At 54.4% G+C, this 27,398-nt stretch overlaps 1 protein-coding gene across 1 annotated transcript; it reads left to right on the top strand.

The window, feature by feature from the left end:
- On the top strand, positions 1-27,153 carry TBX4 (T-box transcription factor 4). Its single transcript, XM_081110069.1, has 8 exons — positions 1-1,036; positions 1,725-1,819; positions 9,862-9,981; positions 11,182-11,329; positions 21,141-21,293; positions 22,181-22,269; positions 22,383-22,618; positions 25,592-27,153. Exons 1-8 carry the CDS (start codon positions 851-853, stop codon positions 26,209-26,211), a joined length of 1,647 nt encoding a protein of 548 aa, XP_080966195.1. The 5' UTR covers positions 1-850; the 3' UTR covers positions 26,212-27,153.
- Positions 27,154-27,398: the final 245 nt, after the last annotated feature.

Below are 27,398 nucleotides of genomic sequence, written 5' to 3' on the forward strand. Positions count from 1 at the left end.
ATGGGCAGGCTGGTGAAGAGTCCCAGACACTTGGGGAAGGACAGTTATGCTCTGGGCAGGACCCCACCCCAAGGCTGGTCCTTAGCTGGGAGGGGTCTGGGTCCCTGGCCCCAGAGCAGAGCCCGTTGGAGCTGAAAGTGTGAGCCGGGGAGTGTGACCGAGAAGGCAAGGCTGGGAGGCTCCTGGCTGAGTTCACTGAGGAGAGTGGCTGCCTGGGGGCTGTGTCTGGGAGTGAGGATGTGTGCTTCCTGGGTGACATACGGTGACTGGGAGTGAGGATGTGCAGGAGGAAACGCCTTTGGTTCAGGAAGGCTCCACCTGACTGCTGTCTGAGAGTGGGGGGAGGCGGAGGGGTGAGCAGGGGCAGGAGAGGCTGCCCAGCCTTTCTGCAGGTGTGGAGCCCCAGGAGCCTGCGTCCTGCCCTCCAGGCCTGTTCCCCTCTCCTGGCCCCAGGACTCCAGTTATTAGGGAACAGGGAAAAAGACCCAGGCCGCAGGCTCCACTGGAGCCCAGCGGGAGGGAGGGACTGGGGGTACAGCTGGGGCAATGCCGAGAGGGCGGTCCTTCCCCCCAGACCTGCTCACCGCACAGCCCCACACCCTGGGCAGGCAGACCTTGCACCGCACGCAGACCCTCCCAGGCCCAGAACCCAGAGGGAGGGGGCGAGGGTCCTGCCCTGGCAAATTCCCCCTCCCCCAGCTCAGGAGGGGGCGGGGTTCACGTGCGCCAGGGCGGCCTCCCCACCCTGTCCAAGACCCTCCACCCCCACCCCGCTCAGCTCGAGAGGGCTGCGGGCCTCTGGCCAGTGTGGACCTGGGCATGTGCCTGGTGTGTGCTGTGCCCGCAGGAGATGCTGCAGGATAAGGGCCTGTCGGAGAGCGAGGAGGCCTTCCGGGCCCCTGGCCCCGCGCTCGGCGAGGCCAACGCTGCCACCGCCCCTGAGCCCGCGCTGGCCGCTTCGGACCTCAGCGGAGCGGCGCTCGGCAGCTCCCCGGGCCCCGGAGCCGACACCGCCGCCGCCGCCGCCGCCGAGCAGGTAGGGACGCGCCCGCCGTCGGGGAGAGGCCGCGCGGCGGCCGGTCTGCAGGGCCTCCGGTGTCAGTCCGCCCCACTGCGGGCAGGACTGGCTTCCCGGGGCCTGGCTGCGTCCTGCGCTGACTGCCGGTTGGCGCTCCCCGGCAGGGGCTCTCTGCCTTCCGTCCTGCCCCACGGGGACCCTCTGGGACGGGGGGAGGAAACCCGGCGGCCCTGGCCAAGTGTCCAGTCCGACGAGCCTGCGGGTCGAGGGTGAAAGCCTAGGACCCGGGGGCCGAGCGCCCGACGGCGGGTGTGTGTGGGAGCCGCCGCGAGGACTTCACCGGGCGGGTCACGGTGATAACACGGTGACGACAATGACTGTGTCTGCGTGCAGTGTCCGAGGGCGCGCGGCTGGCGGAGGAGGCGCCCCTCCTGGGTCCGCGCTGCGGCTGTCTGGGCAGGTGGAGTCATCCACGTGTCCTCTGCCGGCCCATCCACAGGCGCGGCTCCGAAGGAGGGGTTCCGCTACTGATTCCATTTCTTAGCAATGCATCCACCCTACGAATAATTTCGTGAAACGACATCTTGAGGCGTGGGCCCCGGACGGGCAGTGTTTCTGCATAGCTCCTTGGGCCTGTGCTCTGCCTTCTGAGGGCTCTGCCCGACGAGGGCCATGCCGACACAAGTCCCCTCCCTCCCCTCCCTAGACCATCGAGAACATCAAGGTGGGCCTGCATGAGAAGGAGCTCTGGAAGAAGTTCCACGAGGCGGGCACGGAGATGATCATCACCAAGGCGGGCAGGTCAGCTCTGGGAAATCGACTCTGGGGGGGGATGATGGATAGAGCAATGGGTATCCCGCAGGGCACCCTAGCAGCCTCGGGGTCTCCAGGCTGGGGAGGGGAGAAGAGGGGAACGACGCGAGTTCCCCCCACCGCTCTGGCCTTAGCCCCAAGTCCCGAGAGTACTTCCCACCCCACCCGCCAGGGAGCACGGGAGGAGGGGCAGCAGTATGTAAATGACTGTAAATAAGGTCGCTGCTCTGGGGCTGGGGCTGGCTCCAGCAGTTTTGGCCCCCTGGGCAGCTGCTTTGTCCTCCTTTTGGGGATCTGCGGGGTTTTGCAGGACTGCATTGATGGGGCACCTGGAGATGCCCCCAAGCGGAGAGGGAAAGGGACTGTGTTTTCCTATTTCCATCACGTTATGGGGGCAGCACGAACCCCAAGTCTCTCATCCCAGGGTGCGGCTTTCCAGTGCCAGCCCCCTCCTTGGCCAAGGGGGAGGCACATTGGGCCCTGTGTGTGTGTTGTTTGAGGAGCAGCTCTCAGTGGCTGCCAGAGAGGGATGATTTATAAAGTGGAAACATCTTTAAAATGTGCTGGTGTCTGTGGGAGAGGACCGGGAGGAGAGGGTGAGAGGAGGAAGATGCAGATGGGCTTGACGGAGAGATTGGCTGGGGCAGCGTCTGGGTGGGGCCGCGGTGGAGAGCAAGAGAGTGGTTCCCAGGTGAAGGGAGATGGTCCTAGACAGAGATGCTGGAAAGTTCAGGTTCAGGAACCCCCCCCCCCCTCCACTCCTCCACATACTCACACTTGATTGTGATCGCTGGGGGACAGGTTAGGTGTGAAGCTGCCCCTTGGCCTGGCTGTGGGCCCATAACTGGGTTTTCTAAGATGGTGAAGTGTCAGGGCCAGGAATCTGGAGTCAGAAGGCAGGGGCTTCAGTTGCCACTCAGCTACTTCCATCTGGGCAACCCTCAGGCAAGGGTCTCTGCCCCTCCTCATCTCCAGCTGTAAAATAATAGGTGTGTCTCCATACAGTTGTATGTAAAACACTCAGCACACCTCCTGCACATGTAAGCACACAATAAATGCTAGCTATAACATTAATGTAACAAATGCTAATAATGTGAACCATAGTTAAGAGAAATGTCTGGTATCCACTCAGCATTTCCCCCCTACTTTTTGGAGAATGCTGTTGAACTGCTTAGGCTCTTCAAAGAAAACAAAAGGCGGTGGTGGTTTGCAAGCGTAGGGGTGCTGGCTGGCCTTGTGAGGTTTCCTTTGTTTTGTTGGGGGTGGGGATCATGCTTAAGTCAGGGAGGTGGCTTGGCCACTCAGGGTCTCTGTCAGGAGGGGGAGCAGTTAGGTGTCAGGGCCTGAGCTTGCTGCATTTGGGGGATGGGGAAGGAGGATGCATTAGGGGAGCCTGGCTGAGGGTTCCACATGGAGGGTCATTGAGGTCAGTGTGGGGTGGGGGCAGGTGTCACAAGCCCTGCCTTTTCCTAGCTGAGTGCACTTGGGCAAAGCCTGAACTTCCCGTGGCTCAGTGGTGCTAGGCAAAACAGAGATGGTGACTGCAGACCTACGGTAGTGTGAGACTCAAACCAGGGATCGTGGGCGGTGCATGGTCAGTTGTTGAGTGGATTACAGGTGTGAAGAGGGGGGAATTTAGTTCTTGCGACTGCTGTGGTGGACCGAAGGAAAGAAGACAGAGAAAGACTCAGAACTTCCATTTTTAGGCAGCAGAAATAACCTTGTCTCTAGAAAATAAATGGCCAGCGGGTTCTTTGGGCATGCCTGGCCTCTGCCATTTTCAACAAAAGGCATTTGTGATTTTTCTCAGTGGGGTTTCCTGCATCTGCTTGGGTCCTCCCTCCCTCCCCCCAACACACACACACACACACACACACGCACACACACACACACGCACACACACACACACGCACACACACACACACACGCACGCACACACACACACATGCACACACACACTTTCAGAGGTGACTGGCTTCAGGCAAAGTTTTGTCCCTGATTCTAGTGGAGGCTTAGAGATGGGCCACAGGGACTGATGATATCATTTTAAAAATGGTTGTGATGATGTTGGCCAAGTATGGATTCATCAGTCTTCCTTTCTCTGGCAGAGAGTTATCCTTGCCCCAGGTCTAGTCCTGAAGAAAGCCACTGGCCTTCCCCTCCCCCAGAGTTCTCGCAGGCTCTTTTCCTCCTGCATGGCTGCCCACTGACTTCAGGGGCCACTTCCACTGCTCTGATCCCTGCCTCCCCCCGTCTATGTCCCCCCCCCCCCCATGCCTCCCTCCCACGGGCAGCCTCAGGAGGCAGCTTGCTTTGCTTGGGCTTGTGGCTCTTCAACCTCCTGCCCGGTGCCTCTCCCTCTTCTCTTCTTTGCGTCTCTATCAACATTTCCATTTCTCAGCAGATGACCTGGACCCTTCTCCTAAACCTCGACTCATAGAGTCCTAGACTGTTAGAGTTGGACAACCCGATCCCAGAGAAAGGAAGGCACCTGGCTCTTGCAGACAGAAGCAGAGTTAGGCGGTTACCAGGTCTCCACAAGTCAAGCACATAGTACCCACCCCAACTTTGAGAAACTTCCTTGATTGCTTATTGACGGGGCCAGTTCAATGCTTTGAACGGGGGCTGTTGCTCTGCCCTAGAGAGCCTGGCTGGTTAGGGGCAGGGTAATTGCTGACTGGCTGATGGAAGGGTGGGTCCTGGAGAGGAGGGAACAGCATGTTCTCAAGTCAGTTTGAGTCCTTGAGTCACAAGCCTCTCTCCCCTCTGCCTTTGAAGGTCTGAAGCCACAGGAGTGAGTTTGAATTCTCGAACAATTGAACCTGGTGAATACGGTGCCAACCACAGGGTGATACATCAGTTTCTGATTTCTGAATGCTCAGGCATAAGATGTGGCCAGACCCCTCCCCAGCCAGTCTCTGTCCCTCCCAGGCCCCGCAACCCGAAGGTTCATGCTGTGGACTGCAGCGAGCAGACCCCTTTCTCTGCCTCCCTACATCCCTGCCAAGCTTGACACATGTGAGAAACTGCATTTTTCTCCCAAACACAGATAAAAGTGAGCTCCACAGAAATTTAAATATAAACCTCCCCAAAATGAAAACGTCCTAACCGTCTGACGGCGCTGCTCCTAGGTCACGGTTGTGCCACCAGATAAATCTCCACTATCAGCCTTCAGAGCCTGTTGAGTTCAATGTTGCTTGTGTTAGTGACAGTGAATTTGCGTTTGAAAAATGAACTACCGATGAGAACTCCTGTTGAACCTGTATTGTTTGTTATTCTGAGGCAAGGATTTGGCCTGGCTTAATCCGGGGCTTCAAAGCCAATTGCCCTCGCTCTGTATACACAGCGTCAGAGCTCAGTGGCGTGGGTGATAAGAGAAGTAAGGGTTGAAGACACTGGGAAAGTGGACTGGGGAGAGAGTGCTTTGATCTCTTTTTAAAGTATTTTCTGAAAGCAAAAGTCTATCAGAAGGAAATGTCTTTTAAAAAAAGAATCTAAGAGAAACAACTGACCTTCCCAAACAGCATCCATTCCACACACCCTCACTCCTGCCCCCACCTCAGGGAAAATATTTCTTAAAAATGCTCTGAGTGAATTAGAAAACTCTGTGTGTGTGTGTGTGTGTGTGTGTGTGTGTGTGTGTGTATGTGAAGTGGAAATAAATTACGGAGCTGTGTTATTGCTCTCAGAAATCATTTGGCTACAAAAGATTTGGCCCCATAACAGCCCCCAAACTCAGCCTTGGTTGCTGGGCCCTGGCCTCTTCCCAGCATATCCCGAATTCTTCCTGAAGATCCCCAGAAACTAGGGATAGAAAGACTGGTGAGGTCTTCTCTGGACCCCCGACCTTTTTTCCTGCAGCCTGTTCCTTTCAGAATCTGCACTCCAGGTCTCTCTGTGTGTGCGTGTGTGTGTGTGTGTGTGTGTGTGTGTGTGTGTGTGTGTGTATAAATTTTAATGTCAATTTTATTGAAGTGGAACATTCCTGCAGAAAAGTGAGCAATTCTTAATTGTGCAGCTCTATAGACTTGCACAGAGTGAGCACACTCGTGTAACCACCACCCAGATAAAGAAACAACACTCCCAGCCCCCAGAATCCCTCGTGTGCCTGCAGTCGCCACCTCTCCCGCCCCCTGGGCTTCTCTCTCCACACTTCTCACCCCTCCGATTTGGTTTTGCACCTACATTTAAAGGACAGCACCTAGAGCTGCTCCTGGGGTCCCTGTTGTCCTCCCCCCACCCCCAGGAAGTCGGAGCTGCGGCGGGTGGAGGCTTGGAGACCCGCTGGGTGGGGAGAATTGGTGGGTCCCTTAGGTCGCTATTCCCTGTCCCCCTTGCGGGCTTGGCGGGGCGGGTGGGCCAGTGCTATGAACTGGCGGCGCTCTGAGCCCAGCTGTAACTTGCGTGTTCCCGCTCAGCAGTGAGTTTGCACTGAAGGATTTGTTGCCAAAATCAAAATGCCCTCAGACCGTTTCTCCGCGCCCGTCCAAGGAAGCTTATCTTAGCAGTTCATTCTAAAGCCATTTCCGAGTATGGGGCAGATAAAGGCTCAGCCCCGCACCCTTTCAGAGCCTGTTTCTTGATCAGAGGAGGAGCCCGGCTTTCATCTCCTCCCAGGCCGGCGGGGCGGGCGGCTTGTTTATTCCCCGGCGGAGCCGTTTCCGCGCGCTGGGAGCGCTGCTCCCGCGGGGTCCGGGAGCCCGACCGTGCGGCAAACTAGGAGGGAGCGGCGAGGGCGCCTGGGCAGAGGGAAGGCTCGCAGGCCGTGGAGAGGGTGCGGAGGGGCGGGGAGAGGATGGAGGACGGGGAGGCGGCGGGCCGGACTCGGGGAGAGGGCTGACGGCGCGAGGAGAGGATGGGGAGACGGCTGGCGGGGCGCCGGGAGAGGGCCAGTGGGGAGCGACGAGAGGGCAGGGAGAGGGCCAGTGGGGCGCGGGGAAAGGGGGGAGAGAGGGCTGGCGGAGCGCGGGGGTGCGGGGGGCAGGGCGCAAGGTGTCTGGGACCAGCGAGCCAGGTCTTGACATCCAGCGCTGGTGGCGGGGCTGCGTGGGATGCAGGCTGCCCGGTCATTACCTCCCTTCGTGGCCCCTCCCTCCCTTTCCCACTGAGATGTTCATTTCCGACATTGGCGTCAGTTTCAGGTACATTTAACGTCCCAAATCACAGAAACACTATCACGCCATCTGCTCATGGGTTTCAGTGGGGCGACCTTCGCAGTGCAGGGTGAGCCCAGAGGAAAGTCGGGCTCCCAAGCCCGGCCTGGCCTCGGTGGCTTGAGTGATGCCCACCTGCGGATCCTCCCATGCCCAGCCTCTGGGCTCCAACTTCAGCCACTTCTGGAGCCAGGGCAGGTGCCCTCAGCGTGGGCAGAGCCTATGGAGGGGGGAGGAGGGGAGTGTGTCTCACATCACACTCAGCTTTTCCCCACACAGGGCAGCCTCCATCCTGCTAGAGCCCCCGAGAGGGGATGTGGCTGTGCCTGGGGTCCCCCCGAGTGTGTCCTCCGTGGCCCAGAGCCCTCACCACTGAACCCGACAGAGAGGAGATATGTTTCCCTGAAGGAAGGGAGCTCGCGGAGGAGCCTTTGGAACCCCCCCTTCAGACCAGATGTCCCATCTCCCTCCCTGCTTCCTGAGAGAGGGGGCTCGGCAGGCAGGGAGGCAGAGGCTGTGACACCTTCACTCTGTCCTTGCCCCTCCTCCTTCGAGTGACCGAGTGACCGTCGTCAGGGATCTGGTCTGTAGTCAGTTTCTAGCAGAAGGCAAATCATGGGATGCAGGCTCCGGGCCTTGGAGGGCTCTTAGCTGGCCATCAGAAAAGCACGCCAGCCACCTGGCCCCTGCACTGCCGAGGTGGCCACAGTGGGGAGCAGAAAGCGGAGGACAGGGCCCCAGGCTATGAAGCCTGCAGAAGTGACAGCGAGCCATAACCTCCCAGCCCCCTTTGGCCTGGGGGAAGCCATGCCCGCCCTCTGCTGTTGCCCCTGGGGTGATAACGGGAGAAACAGGCCACATGCAAGGCAGGGCACTGGTCCCCAGCAGCCACGCACAGCCAGGGCTGCCCCATTTTGTGGCCGTTTCCATGGCACTTATAAAATGGTGCCTGGAAAGGACAGGGTGTGTGCCCCCCCACTCGCCCAGGGAGGGGGAGCTGAGGCAGCTGCGGCCCCCCTCTGAGGGTTAGGCCCACCAGGGGAGAGGCTGGGCCAGGAAAGAGGGTGGTGCAGCTCCAGCTGTGCCCCCAGGCCAGGCAGGGGGGTGGTGAGCAGCAGGATTGGGTTCCTGAGCCCTCTCACTTCCCCGTCCAGGAGAGGGGGTGGGGTGGACATTTGAAAATGCTTTCAATTGACATCTGAGACAAATTCTTCAACACGGTTTATAAGTCCCTAGACTTGCAGCTAGAACTTCCCTCCTGCCTCCAGGCACGCACACATGCACGCATGCGCACTCCACCTCGCACGCCACCACATGCGCCGGTGCATCCACACGGTCACACACACACACACGTCCCATCCCGGCCCACTGCAGCCTTCCCCCGCCTCTCCTCCAGCAAGAGGGGGCACAGACCTGGCTGGGCTGGGGAGCGGAGTGGAAGCCTGCACCTCAGGGCCTGACCTGGGCTTGCTGTAGGGTCTGGCAGCGTATGGAAGCCTTGCCCTGTCCAGGTAAGCAGGTACCCCTATTGACAAACTGGGGTACTCCGATAATTGGAGGTGCCCAGGACAGCTTCTCTTCAGGGCCCCTGACTATCTCTCAGCTTAGTGAGAGGCAGAGGACCACCCGATGGCTTTCCTGGAGTGGGCGGGTCGGGCTCAGGGGACTTGGCCCTTCATGTCATTTAGGTTTGGGTCCTGCCTCTCTCAGGGGACACTTTTGTGAGAGGCCATCTAGGAGGGATGGGGTGTCTGAGGACAACTGTCTGCCCCTCTGGGAAAGGCCAGTGTCAGGGACCTGGTGGCCGGGGAGGGAGGTGTGCCCTGCAGGTATGTGTGCATGCTGTTGTATGTGTCTATGTGCTGAGGGGCCTGGGGAAGCTCTTCTCTAGAATGTTCTCTGCGCCTCAGGGTCCTGGAAAGCCTCAGCATGGGCTACAGGGACTGGACAACTTCTTTTGATGAATCTATTTTCTTAGAGGTAGGTCATCCCACAGGTCTGTGGAGAGAGCAGCTCAGTGGGGTCCATGGTAATTGTGGTGCATGGGTTCATTTAATACACACAGCAACCTATGAGATATGTAGTAATATCCGCATCTTAGAGATAAGGAAGCCAAGGCACAGAGAGCCGAGCGAGCTGTCCAAGGCCTGCCACTTGTGGGGGTGGTGGGGGGGTTGGGGAGCAGGCTGTGAATCACGCAGAGTGGCTCTGGAATCCATGCTCTTCTCCCGAGGCTCCTGGGCTGACCTCCCAGGCACCCAGTTCATGTGGGCAGGCCCAGTCCAAGCGTTCATCTCTGCTAAACACCGAAGGACTCCAAAGGCCTCGCAGAATCTCCTGCTCTCCTGCAAGTTGGTTTGAGGCCTGAGGGTTTCCACAGAGACATGAGCAGGGGAGCCATCTCATTGGTTAACGAAGCGGCTGACAGACTCCCAGGTCTGCTGCTCTCACTCCCTGTAACGGCAGCCCAGAATTTTAGCTGTCCACGGACTGGTGAAGGACAGGAGGGGAATTAAGGCAGGCAGGTTGGTGTCGAAATCCTCTCTCAGAGCCTCTGTGCTTTACCTGCTCACAGCCACTAGGCTAGGGGTGGGGGTTCAGTTTGGGAAACCATGTAAATAAACCCTCCTTCTAGACACACAGACTGACAGCTGCAGGGGCTCAGAGGGAGTGCCTAGTGCATCCCTCTCATTGTGTAGGGGGAGGCTGAGGCCAGAGAGGGAAGTGACGTACACAGGGTCCCACAGCTCTGACCGATGCCAAGACCTCTTGCTATAGGGGCAGTGCCCCTTAAGGCCTCCTGCCCCCTTGCTCACTCTGTGCCCTCTCTCCTGGTGCTCTGACCACACCTCTGCCTCACCCTTTGGCTTCTCCCAGGAGGATGTTCCCCAGCTACAAGGTAAAGGTCACGGGCATGAACCCCAAGACCAAGTATATCCTGCTGATTGACATCGTCCCTGCAGATGACCACCGCTACAAGTTCTGTGACAACAAATGGTAAGAACTGGGACCCTCACATCACCTGCCTTCCCTCCACTGCTCTTTCCATTCATCACACCCGTGGCCACCTGATGTTTGCTGCAGGGACTCACCAGTTAGTCTGAATGACTGCCCTGATCTGCAGCCTGGGGAGCGGGGCCTGCAGAGGCTGCAGGGTAGGCAGGTGTCTGAACACCTGCTGCCGGCAGGGCTGGGGCTGGGGCTGAACATGAGCTGCAGTGTTTGGTGGATTTCAGGGTCTGTGCTCTCCTCACAGCTGTGGACAAACAGGATTGCTGACTATGCTGTGGGGTGACAGGTGAACACCCACCAGGGTTGATTTAGGCCCCAGCATTGCTGCATGGGGAGGAGGATGGGAGCTGTTTTCTGGTGGGGTCCAGCTGCCTGCTCTGTGGCATCTCCTTTTTCTCCACTCACTTCCTCTTTGCCTGGCTACATTGTGTGTCCCCCACCCAGAGTCAGTGGGTCCGGTGGTTGGATGATGGGACCCTTTGGCAAGTGGCTGGATTGAAGGGCAAAACCAGGCTGGGGCCGGGTAAACACTGGGCTCCATTTCCTGAGGCCACCTCCTTAGTGCCCTGTCTGCCCCTAGAGCCCAGGACAGCACTCAAGGAGAGTGAGGGAGAGAGCAAGGGATCGAATGAATCAGCAGCCTGGGATGTGGGCTCCCTGGTGGGTGGTCTGTGGGGCCCGCAGAGGCTGAGGGGATTGGTTGGCCAGTCCTGCCCAGGGGTATGTTTCTACTTCTCTCTCTGGGCTGTATTAGCACTCAGAGCTGGCTCTGGCTGAGGGGACCAAGACCAATTAATTTCTTTGGGGCAAGCATTGTTTTGGGGGCAAGAAATCTGAAAGTTGTCTGGGTCCTCTGAGAAGCTCCCTCCAAATAATGTAACTTATAACATTTTAAAATGGTCTCTATAACACAGAGAAGTGCTGCCTAAATCGCCCTATAATACATTTGTGCTTCACCCCATTCCTTCTAGTAAACACTGACATTGCTCTGTAATGTCCCTTTCTCTTTCACGCTCTCTTCTGTGCTTCACTGCTACCCCCAAAGTCCTAAATTGTCAGTGTGATGGGACCAGCATCGATTTTTCCCTTCAGGTCTGTGAGGATTTGCTCTCAGAGGGGACAGGGTCTCTGGGCTTCCCACACCCCAGGATAATCCCCTGCTGTGGCCGGTTGCTCTGTTGGCAGGATGGTGGCAGGGAAGGCTGAGCCCGCCATGCCAGGAAGGCTCTATGTCCACCCGGATTCTCCGGCTACTGGGGCCCACTGGATGCGACAGCTGGTCTCCTTCCAGAAGCTGAAGCTGACAAACAACCACTTGGACCCTTTCGGCCACGTAAGAAGGGGCCCCTGGCCCTGAGGGCGAGTCCTGGGCTGGCTGCAGATGGATGGGTGGGTGGGGACGGGGAGAATCCAGCTCCAGGCTTTGTCACTTGTCAAGCCAGGTTGTGGCAGGAGCCAAGGTCCCAGCCCCACAGTTGCACATCCTTCCCTAGTGCTTACTGGCTGCGTGACTTTGGGCGAGTCTTAGCCTTTTGGAGCCTTAGTTTCCTTGTCTAGAAAGGGAAGATGACCATGCACACTTTGCATGGGCGTGAGAATTAAACAAGGGAATATGCATGAAGCACCTTACACCAAGGAGGCTCTAACTAAAAGGCAGCTGTGACGACAATGATGGCGATGATGGGTCTGATCGCCCAGCTTCGGTTTCCCCGGATTTGGCCTTGCTGGAGCATAAAACAGTCCACTTCCTTGAGAAAGAGTCACGATGAGTCCAAGCCTCTCTTTGGCGTGTCTGTCTGCTTGGCCTGGCAGCTGCCTGCCCTCTGGAAGGGGAGGCCTTGCTTTGGCTCCTGTCCACTCCTTCCTGGCCTTGCCTGGGACCTGGCTCTGGAAAGAGATTCTAAAGCCCTACGGATGCTGCTGTTGACGCCCCATCCAGGCTGCTAAAGCTTATTCTTTCGCCATCTGGCCCTGGCAGGCCCACAAAAAGCTTTTTATGTGGAAATTTTTAGCTCAAGTGCGTGGGGCAAACTAAAGTCTGGGGACCTGGTATTATGTGCCAGGGCACAGGCCCTACCCCTCTAGGCTACCCACGGTTACCCTGGGAGTGCAGGGTGGGGTGGGGTGATGCGGGTGCATGAGAGGCTCCTAGATGCAGTTACTGGGCTGCCCACCTAGTGCTCAGGTGGCAGGGTGGTGGGGGAAGCAGCAGTGGGGTAGGCAGGCAGGTACGTGCCTCTTTCATGCCTCAGTTCTATTTCTGGAGTCTGTGAATCACAGTTCCCCGTGGAAAATGCCAACGTTGCTGTGTTTCCGATTGACCGGTATGTAACTAGCAAGCAGCTCTTAGCTCTGATTTTCTTAGAGTCTCTTCCATTCTTTTCTGAGTTGGTGATCCATAACAGGCAACTAGGAGAATGCTTAATTAACGTAATTGACTCCCAACTTATCTGTTTTGCAAGCAGCCCCATGCAGGGCCAGTAGGTGCTGTTGGGTGCATGGCATAAACGTGCAGTGTGCACAGTGGCATGTGCTCATGCAGCCCCAACCTGTCGTGGCGGCAGAGACAAGCCAGCGATCCAATGGGAAAGGTCAGCCAAGCCCCGCACACACCCCCCCCCCCCCCCCCCCCGCCTTCTCAGGGCACAGGGCCTTGCAACTGAGGGGAAAGGGGCCTTCCAGGTCTTCCTGAGCACTGTCCTGGCCAAGACTTTGTTCCCAGCCAGCTCCTCCCAGCCTCCTCTGCTTGGCCAGGCTGTGGCACCAACCTCAGAAGGTTAGTGAGGGCTTCTGCGTGGGAGATGGAACCTAGCTGACATGCACATCCCTGCCCACAACTGCACACACTGCAGACCCAGGGGACAGACCCTTGGGGTTCGCACAGAGCTTGGCAGGAGCTGAATCTTTGGGTGAGTGGCCAGGGGACCCAGGGATCAAAGCTCTGGTGAGAATTTTGGATGCATAGCTTGCCATGATGGCTCCCAGCTGTAGGGATGCCTGGGAGGACTCTTCCACCTCCCCGACAACTCTGCAGAAAATGGCAGGGGAGAGAGTCAGTGGCCAAAAAGATGGGCTTTTTAAGAGTGGGAGACAGACAGAGCCTTGCAAGCCTGGTAGTAGGTTTTCCCAGCCTGACTTGCCTCTTTGGTGGCTCTACTGAGGCCCCTAGGGGCTTGCACTAACCCTGCATATAGTCTTGTGTCTGGGCCAGTGGGGCTGCTTGATGGGCTAGTGATGGGGGTGCCCCTGGCTACACTTTCCATGTCTGCCCCTTGGTGTTAGGGATGGTCCTCACACTAACTCGGCTTTCTCTCCAGAGGGTTGGGATGCAGCGCATCTTCCTTCTCCCCCAACCCCTACCCAGCACATTCAATGTATTGGTAATGACACCCCCTGTGGGGGAGCGGGGCTCAGGAGATGCAGTGATTGTCTAGGGGCTGGGAGCAGTGCTGGACCCTGCTTTCTGATTTCAGTTCAGCTCTCTCGGCTTCTCCACCCGTTTTTCTGTACCCAAGGCTGTCACATCTTCAGCTATTTGGAGCACCGCTGGGGAGGGAGCAGGCTTTGGCCGTGCAGGAGAGGCGGTGGAGGACGGGTTAACGTCCTAGACATATCAGGGCCTGGACCTGGGCTCTCTGTTCCTTGGCCTGTGTCCATGGTAGTGAGGAACTCTCCAAGTTACCCTTCTTGGCTTCTCAGTGCAGGAACCTGGGAAAGTGCCATCTCATACTGTGAACTTGCCCCAAACAAGTCTTTCCTTCTGCCTAATTCATCTCCAAATGTTCAGTTATTCCCAGGAGCTTCCAAACCTCAAGTATCGGTCTCCAGCCAAATGGACTTCGAACTTTTCTCACAGCACTTGAGGGACTTTATCTAGCTGCTGCCTCCCATTTGCAGCCTTCCACCAGGAGAAGGGTCCAGGGCTCAGGGGAGGGCTGGGGGTGGACAGCTTGTCCTGCATGACAGGCAGGGGCTCCGGGACAAGGACCCCCTCAGACCACATGGTCATGTGCTCTGAAAAGATAGGACTGGGTTCTAACTTGAAAACTCCTTGTGGGTTTTTGCTGAGTCTGGGAAAGTCCTCTGTTCTCGAGGTGGTAGGTTCAGGGTATGACCCCTGGGTTGTGGAATAAAACCCAAGGCCACGGGCAGGGCCGGCAGCAGAGGCAGAAAGGATCAGGGGCTGGGGCAGGACTGAGCTGCCTCCATACAGCCCCAGGTCACCTCCATTTCTGCTGGCTGTGCAGGCTGCTTCCCATCATGCCTTCCTACCTGCCACCCCACCCTGTGCCCATGGGCCAATGACTGTGGGTGGAAAGAGATGCTTCGGGAAGTTGAGGGCCTCACTGGGGTAGGGTTTGTTTCCCACGGTGGGGCGTGGAGATGACTGGCACATAAGTCTTACTTTTCTTGTCTCAAGTCTCCCAGATTCCTGAGGAGGAAGGTCAGTTTATGATTTCTGACATGAATTTGATTTTTGAATCTGTTCCAGAGGCTGAGTTCATCCTGGGCTGGGGGTGTGGGCTGCAGCTCCTTGGCCGCAAAGTAACATGGGCACAGTCCCCTCAATGTGCTTCCTCCTCCTCCTCCTCCTCCTCCTCCTCCTCTTCCGGCCGCAAGCCTCTTCACCTAGTTAGTCCCTCTCCAGCTTGGCATCCAAGCTCAAATGCCACTTCTTCAGGAGACGGTTCAGGGCCCCCCTCATAGGCTTTCAGAACTTTGAGCACCTTTCTCCCCTAGTACTTCCCACAGTTACAATTTTATACTCATGTGTCACCTTTGTTTTTGAATAGGAAATACATTCACAGGTTTTAAAAATAAACCACTGAATAAACCAAAATGTCTTCTTCCATGGGGTCCCCATCCATCTAGTTTCTTCCAGTCCCAGCCACAGGTAACCAATGTTACTAATTCTTTTCACCATTTCTTTTTGCATAGACAAGCAGAATGCAGAATTTCAGATCCCTTCTTCTAGACACAAATGGTAGCATACTACAAACCCTTTTCTGCACCTTGCTTTGTCAACCTAGTATGTCATGGTGATGGTTCCATTCATCTAGCATCCGTATTCCTTTTTTCACAGCTGCATAGAATTTTATCCCGTGATTGTTCCATAAATTATGTAGCCAGCCCTTATAGGACTCAGATGTTTTCCTATATTTTTGCTCTTTTGATTAAGCTTGTGCATATGGCATTGTATATCTGTGCCATAAAGTGCCTGTTCAAAGGGTATTTGGATTTGTCATTTGTAATTCTGCCCTCCATTGAGTTACACTGATGTATATTCCCGCCGTCACTGTAGCCTCACCAACACGGTGGGAGAGAAAAGGTTTGGGTTTTTGCCAGTCTGATGGGTGAAATGTAGATATCAATTTTAGTTTTAATTTGTATTTCCTTTATTATGAGTGAGGTTAAGTATTTTTTTATATGTATTTCCTCTTCCGTGAACTGCTGTCTTTATCCTTTGCTTATTTTTCTCTTAGATTTTTTTTTTTATCACTTATCAATTCTAGGACTTTTATGAATTAGGAAGGCTTAGCTCCTATCTGTGATATGAGTTGTATATACGTTTCCCAGTTTGTCACTGGTCTTGGGGTTTTGCTATGGTGGTATTCCTGCGCAGGAGTTTTTCATTGAATGCATTGGTCTTTTCCTTACTCATTCTGCAGTGTGAGTCATTGAAAGCCCATATCCACTCCTCACTTACAAGGGAATTTTGTTCTGTTTTCTTTTAGTGTTTTATAGGTTTATTTTTACATTTAAACCATTGATTCTTTTGGAATTTATTCTGGCATTTCATAGGAGGTGTGAATCCAACTTTTTTATTATTTTCTAGAGAGCTATCCAGTTGTGCTGACACCAGTAACTGACGAGTGCTCTCTCCTCCTGCTTTAGATGCTTATTTCAGGAGTCGAAATCCCCAGTTGAGTCTGCGACTGTTCAGGTGCCAGAGCCTTAACTGCAGAGGCTTCAGAACAGGTTTCAGTGCCTGGCAGGGCTGCTCTCCCCCTCGCTGTTCTTTTTCAGTTTCCTGGGCTTAGATGCATGTATTGTTTTCACATGAACTTTAGGATAAGCTTGCAGTGTTAAGAATGAAACTTATTTTTATTGATTGATTGATTTAAATTAGATTATTGGGCTACCATGGGTCAACAACATCATATAGGTTCCTGGTGTACAGCTTTATAATACCGCATCTGTATACGCCATTGTGTGCTTCCCACCCAAAGTCTACTTTCTTTTTGTCACCATATATTTTACCTCTTTTGGCCTCCCCTTTTCCTTATATTTTTATGAGAATCACTATAAATGATAAATTTACTTAGGGACATTGGTAGGAATGCCTTTCTCTTTGTTGGAGTCTGCTTTTTTGTCTTCCAAAAGTGTACTCACGTTTTCTTTCTAAGGTCCTAGACCCTTCTCATTCTGTATTTCATCTTGTTACTATTATCAATGCGAACTTTCTTCCACTGCATTTTCTCACCACTTTCTTCCAGTTTCTGCTTGATTTTGGATGACTGTGTGACTGCCCACTAGAAGGAAACCATGAGGTTTTTAATCACCATAATGTCCTAGTGCCTGAAACTGTGTCTGGCAAAAGGTGGATGCTGGTCAGCAGTAAGTGAATGAGTGGACCCACTGAAGGGGGTGCTATTTAGACAGAGAAGACACTTCCTCCACCAGGGGCTGGTGTTCCCCCAAAGCTTAGGCCAGTGATGGCGAACCTTTTGAGCTTCCAAACTTAACTCTGGTGCTGTGTCACGTATAGAAATTTTTTTATATTTGCAACCATAGTAAAACAAAGACTTATATTTTTGATGTTTATTTTATATATTTAAATGCCATTTAACAAAGAAAAATCAACCAAAAAAATGAGTTTGCGTGTCACCTCTGACACACGTGTCATAGGTTCGCCATCACTGGCTTAGGCTGTTAACTTGCCAGTGGGGGCCCAGAGCTATTGCTGTCCTTTTCCTCCCCTATTTGCTGAGCCCTGACAATGTGATGAGCCCTTGCCGGGGGCTTTGGGACATATAGATGGATGCCCATACAACTCCAGATCAGGCTTGGCCTTCACCAGCCAGGCACAGGTACAGGTTCAGGCTTGGAAATTAGCACCAATTCTGGCCTGCCATCAGCTGTCTGAGGTTGGGCAAATGCCTTCACCCCCCTAAGCTGAGCCTCTGTTAAAATGAGGCTGATAATAATGCCTACTTTACAGGGATTATAAAGATGAATTATATGATGTGTGTAGGATACTCGGCCCAAGGCCTGGCACTCAGGATATGCTCAGTGAACATTGGCTATTATTGCAGTTTCTGGGCCCCTGATTACTGCCCCAAGAGCAATTCCCAACCTTGGAGTTGACCCTTGAACAATACCATTTGAACCACATGAGTCAATTGAAAAATAATCCGCGTATAAGTGGATCCACTCAGTTCGTGCCGTGTTGCTCAAGGGTCCATTGCAATGACTGAGCTTGCCAAGAGCAGCGTGTACTGTGTCAGAGGCTATCTGGATTCTTCTCAGGATCCGTCGGGTGTCCTTGGGCAAGTCCCACCCCCACGACAGGCCTCCTGGTGCTCATGTGCAAAACGAGGAGGTTGGACTCGAAAGATCCCAGGTCTGCCTCCCCGCGCCCTAATGTTCTGTGTTTCTAACGTAGATAATTCTGGGCCCCACTGGCCGAGCATGTTACGGTGATCTCTTGAGAAGATGGATGTTTGGCGCTATCACAGTTGTTAAAATAGAACAGGCTTCTGAATCGTAGCCAGGACATAATGAATCCCATTTCCATAAAACAGCGATGATGACGAGACCAGCCGTGTAGTGGGCTTTGTTGACGTGGCTAGCCCATTTGGCCCATTATCCTCGGCAACAAATATAAATGTGAGACTCTGGCAAAGTAGTTCAATGTGACGCCTGAGGAACTTCCGAGTGAAGCCAGGTGTGTGAGTCACCGCGTTGGTCTCACATTCTCTCTGGCTGATGGGACTGAGACTCCAATTTATATTTGTGTTGGTTCCATGGGTGGGACTTCCTTCCAGACACCTGTCCAGGTTCCAGACTGCCAGAGTCAGGAGGATATTTGGGACCATTTAGTGGAAGGCCTCACTTTCTAGATGGGGACCCCAACGACTAGAGGGGAAGAGCTTTGCTCAGGACTTGCAGCTGGTGAGCAGGGGTCTATAGAAGCTTCCAGGCCCTTCTTCACTTCTCTGAGGCTGGGATTGCACACCCCTACTGGCATCTACTTGCCCCTGCAGGTCTGGCTGTTTCTCTCTTTCCAGGTTCCCCTGCCAGCCTGTCTGGTTCCCTTCCCTAGAAGGTGTGTTTGACAATCCAGGACTTTGTCCGATGGGCTACGGAGTTTGGCATTTATCCCAAGGGGCAAGAGGGAACCATCAAAGGTGACATTATGACTAAGTGCTCGCAGGAGTGAGGTGGTGGGAACATGGAGGCAAGAGGAGGAAATACAAAGGGCCATGCTCTCAAACAACGGACGGTCTTCTTGGAATGGCCATCAGGTTCTGAGCAGGGGAGTGGCCTGACAGGATGTGTCCCAGGGGAAATGGGGAGAAGTAGATGGCGACCAGGAGGAGGCCGTCCCTAACCCTGTGAGAGACAGTGGGGCCTGAGCCAGGGCTGCACAGCGGGAAAGGGGAGGCTTTGTTTTACAGCCGGAGTCACAGGACTTGGTCACCACTGACTGACCTGGAGGAGGGGGACCGTGAGGAAAAGCGGGGTTGACAATGCCCAAGGCTCTGGCTGACGGTTACAGCCTGTGACTGCTGCCATGGGTCCTGAGGTGTCCCTAGGGGACAGCACAGCCTCATGTGCAGATGCCTGTGCCCTCCCCTTGTGCCCCGTCCCCAGGAGAGCCGAGTGACCAGGGGTGGTCCTGTTGCCGGAGAGCATGTGTGTGCTCACAGAAAGATTGTCTATGCATACGTTTAATCACCATTTTTGACCTGAAAAATGCCTTAGAGGCCAGCTTGTCTGTAGTGAACAAAGAGAGACAAGAGAGGAGTGGATAGAGAGTTTGTGACCATGACCCAGGTCTCCCCATGCCTGTAAACCTGCCTTATACTTACTAGTTCCTGTTTTGAGGGAAAGTACAAAAGGAATAAAGATATGGCCCCTTTTCTTGAGGAGTTTTTAGTTCAATTGAAGGGACAGGAAGAAATAGGAAGTCAGGAGGAAGAAGTACCACAGTCATGGGGAAAATACATGGGAAGTTTCAGAACTGAGAGTTCAGAGTAGGCCCTGGTAATCTAGGAAGGCTTTCTGGAGGAGTTGCTAGGCCTAGAAGGTGAGAGAGAATGGGAAAGGAAGATAAAAACAGCACAGGGACTGCATGTGCAAAGATGCAGAGGTAAGTATCTAGGGATTCCTAGGGGCATCTAGACCACCTCCCAGGGATTCAGTTGCTGGGTCTTGTGGGAACTTAGTTCCTTTGTTAGCTCCTGCAGCTTGAGGGAATAGTGCAGGGTGACAGAGGAACTAACGGACTGGGAGGTGTTTCCCAAGATCCAGCTCCTCTCCCCAGTGGACCTTTCCCTGGAAAGGGGTGTCTATCAAGCCCCACCCCACTCCCGCCTGTTGTTAGTCTCTGTGTTTCTTGTCTGGCAGGCCCAGTTGGGAAGCGGGACCTAGTTTGGGGCTTGGGAAGCTCTGTCCCTGAGGGCTAAGGGGTAGTGGCTGGTGCAGGAGGCAGAAAAGCTAGTTCCTGCTGGACGGAGCTGCTCAGCCAAAACCACGGAACCCAGGGAGAGCCAGAGCCCACAGCCCAGCTCCTGGCCAACTACCTCCTCAACTGCACCTGTGCTCTGGGCTGTCCCTGTCCCTGGGGTGTGGTCCGAGCAGAGCCTCCCCAGACTAAGGCTTCTGCCCGCTTTCCACGGGAGAGCCCTGCCCTGCTTCAGTCACTCAGAACTGAAACCTTTCACTAAGCTTCAGCACCAGGTGGGGAGAAAGGAGAGAAAGGAAAGGGAACTGGGACCCAGGGCCAGCTTAGCCCAGCCAGACAGGAGCCAAAGGGTTAACAAAAGCAGCAGTGCTGATAAAATGCCCCAAATTCCTGGTCTTGCCTCCAATGGGGAGTGCGTCTGGCAAATGTCAACGATAAAAAAATACATTTTAATGGCACATGATGCAGCCGCTACCGTGGGGCGCAGGCCAACGAAGCAGGTTTTGAGCGGCCACTACTGTGTGTTACTCCCGGGCACCAGGGCCGTGCCTCCTGGTCTCTTATAAGCTTTGGCCACGAGGGTGACCCACCGCCCAGCCCCAGGCACCTCGGGCCCCTGGCCTCCTCTGGCTTATTTTAGGAACTTGGTTTGTCTCCTACCTGGGTACCAAGCCTGGGATGGAGCTTCCCTCTAAGCTGTGAGTAGCCTCAGGCAGGTCTCAGGATAGGATACAGCTGAACTACCAGCAGCAGGCCTCTGTGAAGGCTGAGAATGAATGAACAAAGGAGTCACTAGATGACAAAGGTCAGAGTGCAACATTCTCTTCAGCTCCCTCCCTCCCCCATGCCACAGACTCCTGGGCTGGGAAGTTGCTTTTGTTGCTGACAAATGTGAGGAGGGGGCTGAGCCCCCACAGTGAGCATTACTGGGGAAGGCTGGTCACACATAAGGGGGAGGGAGGGGGAGGGGGCAGGGAGGCGAAGAGGCAGGAGAAAAGGAGAAGCAAGGGGAAGAGTCAGCCTATAGGGGACCACTTGAAGGAGGTAAGTTATGCATTATGATCCCATTTTACAGACATGAAAACTGGGGCTCAGAGACGTCCAGTTACTTGTCTGAGGTCAGACGCTGAGACAGTGGCAACCTGGACTTTTGTCTATAACTCAGAATTCCACCCACTACACTGCCGAGTTCCCGGGGGACTTTAAACGGCCAAGTTCTCGGTTGCCACAGTGAAGCCATCTAACGTAGGGGCGTCCTGGGACCGGGCAGAGGTGCTGGAGCACAGAGGCCAGGTAGGAGCCCAGGGGCCTCGTTCTTCACGTGGGAACTTTAGGACCTTTCTGGGCTCAGTCTTGCAGTCAGGCGCCGGGGCCCGGGCCTTCAGGAGATGAAAGCCAGTCCAGGGCCCGCGGGTGGGGACCTGGAGCTCAGAATGAGACCCTTGTCTTCCAGATCATCCTCAACTCCATGCACAAGTACCAGCCGCGGCTACACATCGTGAAGGCTGATGAGAACAACGCTTTTGGCTCCAAAAACACAGCTTTCTGCACCCACGTGTTTCCAGAGACGTCCTTCATCTCCGTGACCTCCTACCAGAATCACAAGGTACAGCTGCAGTTGCCACCACTCCACCACCGACACCACGCGGCATTTGTGTTGGCCTTCAAGGCAGGAAGTGCAGCTTTGGAGGCAGTGCGGTGGAGGCAGGCCCAGTGCAGGGAGAGGCATAACGAGCAGGAAGGGAGACCAGACTCCTAAACCTCTGTGCGAAGTAATTATGCTCTCTATTTAGGGTTCAAGGTTGGCAACTGTAAAAACTGGAGCGTGGCGCTTGCCCTGTGGCATCAGTGTTAGGACCCTGGTGGGATTCAAAGGTCGAATGCTGGGCCTACAGAGAGCAGGGAGAGCCCTGGGGCCCTGTCAGCTGTAGTCAGAAGGCTGCCTCCCGCTACTTACCCTCCCTCCCCAGCCCAACCAAACTGCTTCCGATCCCTGCATGGGTCACACCCCGGCCCCTCTGCCTGTGCTACCCTCTTCAGCGTGCTTCTCATATCATGTACAATGGACTGGTGAGGGGTCAAGGGTCACTGCAGAGGGACCACGGCTGTGGTGGACTTTAGGCAGAGAGTGACAGAGGCAGATTTGCATCTAGAACAGTCCTTGGAAACTTGATGTGGCAGTTGCACTGGACAGGGGTGACAGGGACAGGAAGCTGTCACAGGCACTGGGGGAGAATGATGAGGGACTGAGCCAGGAGCACAGTGAGAGCAGAAGACAGATGTGGAGGGTCTGTAGCGAGTAGGGTGGATAAGAACCAGTGACAAGACGTGCAGGGTGAGGCCAAGGAGGACCCAACAGGACTGGGCCCAGGGCTGGGTGGGCAACTTCCCCAAACCCTGCCATGAATTCTGAATGTGCCTGGGGCAGGAGGAGGGCCGAGGCCAGCCCAGTCCTCTACCCTAGCACCTCTGTTGTGTATCCTCTCCTGACAGATCACACAGCTGAAAATTGAGAACAACCCTTTTGCCAAGGGATTCCGGGGTAGTGACGACAGTGACCTGCGTGTGGCCCGGCTGCAGAGGTGAGGGTTCCCAGGGGGTGGGATGGGCAGCCTGGGTTCAGGTACGTGGACTTGGTAACCCTCAAAGTACCTTCACTCTTTCCTGTCTCCCTCTGTCCTCCCCGCTGCTCCAGCAAAGAATACCCCGTGATCTCCAAAAGCATCATGAGGCAGAGGCTCGTCTCCACCCAGCTGGCGGCGAAGCCCGATGTCAGCCCCCTGCATGGCCCCCACCAGGCGCTGCAGCACTACCAGTACGAGAACGGGGCTCACATGCAGTTTGCTGGGGCTGAGCCACAGGACCTTCCCCTCAACACCTTCCCGGCCCAGAGGGATTCAAGCCTCTTCTATCACTGCTTGAAAAGACGAGGTAGCTCTCGCTGGTGTGGAAGCCCTAGAGGGTCAGTGGAGGGGTGCAGCTCACCTTGCACACACTCCCCACTACACATGGGAGCATGCATAGATGCACACCTGTGCGCATGTGCACGCGCACACACATGCACACATGGGAGAGCAAACTGAAGGGTTAGGAACCATGGCTGGGCTCAGCGCAGGGATGTTGGTTCTTGCTTTTAATGCAGCCTTCAGAAACCTCACAGATAGCTCATGGCCTTGGTGTCCCCAGACATTGGTACCCCTCCCCAACTCCAGGTGTTGTTGCTTTGCAGCCAATGCTTTGAGAGCCTCCACAGGGTGAGCAGACATCCGAAACCTGCTGGATTCTGCCTCTGAGCAGGGGCGGAGGCTGAGGGGTCACAGTCCAGAGGTTTTGGATTGGGCCTGTCATTCATCAAAACAACCTCAATCCTAGAACAGGGGCAACCTCGTTCTAGGGCTACAGGCTCTCTGCCTCATCACACCAGGACTTGCAAAGGCTTCTTGAGAATGGAGATGAGCTATTGTGGATGTAGACTTGGGCCAGGACCACAGGCAACAGCACAGTGTGTGCTGAGCCCTGAGCCAGAACCAGCACATCTGTGCTCTGTCTGGTGCCAGGTCTCATCTATAAACCTATAGATTCCTTCATCTATAAACGAGGGGCGATTAGTGCTACTGTACCAGAAAACTTCATGGGGTCACTGAAATTCTCTTGGAAATGAGTTTGGGGACTTTTGCTTGCAATCTAGAATGTTCTCTCAGCCCAGCTCGTAGGGACCAGTGGGCAGAGCTCTGGTACCAGTCCCATTAGATCTAAGGACCTAGACCAGGGGTTGGCAAACTGTGGCCCTTGGACTAAATTTGGTCTGCTGCCTGTTTTTATTTGTGCCTGTGAACCATACAAAACGGTTTTTACATTTTTTAATAGTTGAAAAAAATCAAAAGACTATTTCATGATATGAAACGCAAATGTTAGCACCGTAAATAAAGCTGTATTGGAGCACAGCCATGCACATTTACTTACCCGCTGTCTGTGGCTGTTTTCATGTGACGACAGCAGAGCTGCGGACAGCAAGTCCTGGCTTAACATCGTCCACAGGCTCTGCGACTTCGAGCAACACTAAGCACGACAAAACCAGCGTTACCATAGGCTAACTGATATAAACAGGAGCTAAGTTCCTACAGCATATTGCTGGCCATGAAAACACCATCAAACTTCTAGATAAAGATGCCAAACACTTCAACATTAAATATTGAAATAAAGGTGAACTATATGTACATTTAGGAAAGATTAATTTTAAAAGGTAAGACAATGATTTTGCAACCTTATTCCAGTTCAGGGTGGCAGGTGGCTGGAGCCTGTCCTGGCAGCTCAGAGCACAAGGCAAACCCACTCTCACTCAGACAGGGACAACGTAGACAGGCCCACTCACCGCATGTCCTCATCTTTGGGATGCGAGAGGAAACCGGAGTACCAGAGAAAACCCACACAGACATGGGGAGAACCTGCCAATTCCACACAGTGGCCCGGGCCCAGAATCGGTTATTTTTCCTCATCAACATTATAATGAAATGATGTTGAATGAAACAACATTATTCATAGACCTATTGTAGTGGCGACAGATTCCACATGGCCCACAGAGCCTAAAATATTTACTATCTGGCCCTTTACAGAACAGTTTGCTCACTACTGACCTAGAGTGACTGGGCCACTTTCCAAGTTCAAGAGCTTAGTGCGTTCGAGAGAAAGGAGGAATCTGGAGAGAAGATGGAGAGGAGGGATGAGTGAGGGGTGAAGGAGAGAGCTGGGTAAGAGAGAGGGGCCAGTGCCTCATCAAGGAAGATGCCTCTACCTGGGGCAGAGTTGGGGCAGGCCTTCAAACGCAGCCCACGCCCCCGCCCGCCCTGCCCTGAGCACATACTCCCAGAGTGAATCTCCAGAGAGAACAGGAGGTGAGCCAAGATAAGCCGCAGGACAAGCGATCTAAGTTTGTCAAGTGGGCTGTTGCCCAAGTCCTGGGGCCTGGGTCATCCCTGGATTCCAGGAGGGGACATGCCACTCTGGAGTCAAGTCCTCATGGTTGAGGATGGTTTGGGGCAGTTGAGGTTATCTTTTCCCAGAGTATTAGCTTAGGCTCACAAGTAGTCACCTTTTACTTATTATCAGCTCCATTTCTTTTCTTTTTTTTTTTTTTTTAAATATTTTTATTGATTTTGTACAGAGAGGAAGGGAGAAGGATAGAGAGTTAGAAACATCGATCAGCTGCCTCCTGCACACCCCCTACTGGGGATGTGCCCGCAACCAAGGCACATGCCCCTGACTGGAATCGAACCTGGGACCCTTCAGTCCGCAGGCCGACGCTCTATCCACTGAGCCAAACCAGTCAGGGCTCCATTTCTTAATTTTGTAAACAATGTTATCTTGGAATCTGTGTAATGACAATTTCCTCTTCTGAAAGCAGCAGGAACATGCCTGCAGGTAACTTGGGCTTCCTAAAGGCCTTCCTGGGAGCCGAGGATTGAGGCAGAAACACTGTGGCTTGTACTTCCTGGCTCATTCACAAAGATGTGGCCTCTGGGCCTGGTTTGGTCTGGCAATTGTGTCTACTTTCCTTGGCCAGGGTGGGTCTAGTCTAAAAATGCCAGCACACATTAAGGCCTCTTCCCAGCCCGGAGAGTCAAGGCAAAGGATCAAAGCTGAGGGCCTCCTGGCTAAACACACAACTCAGTGCCCAGTGATGGAGTGTCCCTGTGCCTGTGGGACACCATTTCTCTCACCATTTCTCGGCTGCTGCCACCTTATAAAAGCTGTTGCTGATTAAAGTGGTTTTGGGAGTGCCATGGCAACACGGGACAAGGGTTGGCCCTGAATGACAAAGGTAGGCTTATCCTGGCCTCCAGCTGGGGTGCTCTGACCCATGGGCTGGTGGGAATGGCTCTTCCTGAAGGTTTCTTTGTCTTCCAGCAGACAACGCCCGCCACCTGGACCTACCCTGCAAGCGCTCCTACCTGGAAGCCCCCTCTGCGGTGGGGGAGGATCATTACTTCCGTTCGCCCCCTCCCTACGACCAACAGATGCTGAGCCCCTCCTACTGCAGCGAGGTGACCCCACGAGAAGCCTGTATGTACTCGGGTTCAGGGCCTGAGATTGCCGGGGTGTCTGGGGTGGACGACTTGCCCCCACCCCCCCTGAGCTGTAACATGTGGACGTCAGTCTCTCCGTACACGAGCTACAGCGTTCAGACAATGGAGACTGTGCCTTACCAGTCCTTCCCCACGCACTTCACCACCACCACTATGATGCCTCGGCTGCCCACTATCTCCGCTCAGGGTGCCCAGCCACCAGGAAACACCCACTTCAGTGTCTACAATCAGCTCTCCCAGGCTCAGGGCCGAGAGCGTGGGCCCACCTCCGCCTTCCCCAGGGAGCGAGGCCTCCCCGCGGTGTGTGAGAGGAAGCCACCCTCTCCACACCTGAACGCTGCCAACGAGTTTCTCTACTCTCAGAGCTTCTCCCTATCCCGGGAAGCTTCCGTACAGTACCACCCAGGAATGGGGACTGTGGAGAACTGGACTGACGGATGACTCCCAGGTCCCTCGACAGCCCCAGGACCATGTTGATCCAGCACTGACCTCTGTGGGTGGCCTGCACTACCAAGAAACACAGGAAGGTAGTTAAAGGGTGGGCTGTGTGCATGTGTGTGTGTGTGCACATGCATTTGGAGAGCCTTGATCTTCTGCCATACAATTGAGGCCATGACAAGGAACAAAACACAGCTGTCTAGGATGTGCTTTTGGCTGTAGGACCTGGGTCCTTTGTTATCTGGCATCTCTTGAACATGCCCACGGGTGGGATGGAAGTGGGGAGTTCATGTGAAATATTCAGAGATTTTATAATATAATATTTGACTTACTCAGGGCCAGGTGATGAGGTCCCTCCGACAGGAAAGGTGGGGGAGGATTCTCTTCGCTGGGGTGGGAGGGCTCTGTGCACACCTTAGTGGTCCTGGCCTTCTCTTTGCAAGGGGGGCTGAGAACCTCTGGCCCACTCCCTTGGCTTCTGAAGGTTCTATGACCCGACCCAAGAGGTGGGCTCAGCTAAGCCACAGAGCACACCCTTAGTGGAGCTGGCTGCCCAGTGAGTGGCCTGGAAATTCATCCCTGAGCTATGAGGGCTGATCTTCAGAGAGGGTCATGTGCTAAGTGCCACCTGATGGGTATAAAAAAAACTTTTTTTTTTCCTTTAAGAGGAGGGAAAATGCAACCTATGGCATCTCTGTCATCATTCAGGTTTTCTTATAAAGTGCAAAGCCCTTCCCCCTTGGTCCCGAAGGCACAAGCTCTCACTCCCTCTGCTGTGCAAGACTCAGCCTCTCAGGCCCCATCTGCATCCTGTGGCTGGCAATTATGAAACACACTCCACCTGGCAGCGTCCCCAGGAGACTGCGCTGGGGCTGCTGCCAGGCATCTACGGAGCCTGTTCTGCTCCCAGAAAATCCGTGCCTCTGGAGCAGGAAAGCCCAACAGAAATAAAAACGAGAATCGAGAAAACATTCACTTCTTCCAATAAATTCAGCCAGTGCGCTCAGAGGAGCAAGGACCATTCTTCTGCAGCGAGGTGGGTCCAAGTCCTCAGCCCCGCTCTTTAGCATTGAACATCACCAGACCATCCACGCGGCTGGTGCAAACTCTGTAATCCAAGTTGGGAAATCTCTAAACTCTTTGCATGCTGAATAGCTATTTATATATTATATAAATAAAGAAATATATAT

This window comes from Myotis nattereri, assembly GCF_964212035.1.
Source record: "Myotis nattereri genome assembly, chromosome: 16".
Lineage (NCBI taxonomy): Eukaryota > Metazoa > Chordata > Mammalia > Chiroptera > Vespertilionidae > Myotis > Myotis nattereri.

What these genes read in the sequence shown, in the direction of transcription:
- TBX4 (XM_081110069.1), top strand. Translation starts at nt 851, where the DNA reads ATGCTGCAGGATAAGGGCCTGTCGGAGAGCGAGGAGGCCTTCCGGGCC. An exon ending in ATCATCACCAAGGCGGGCAG is followed by an intron (nt 1,820 to 9,861) that starts GTCAGCTCTGGG and finishes GGCTTCTCCCAG; the next exon opens with GAGGATGTTCCCCAGCTACA. An exon ending in CCTCCTACCAGAATCACAAG is followed by an intron (nt 21,294 to 22,180) that starts GTACAGCTGCAG and finishes CTCTCCTGACAG; the next exon opens with ATCACACAGCTGAAAATTGA.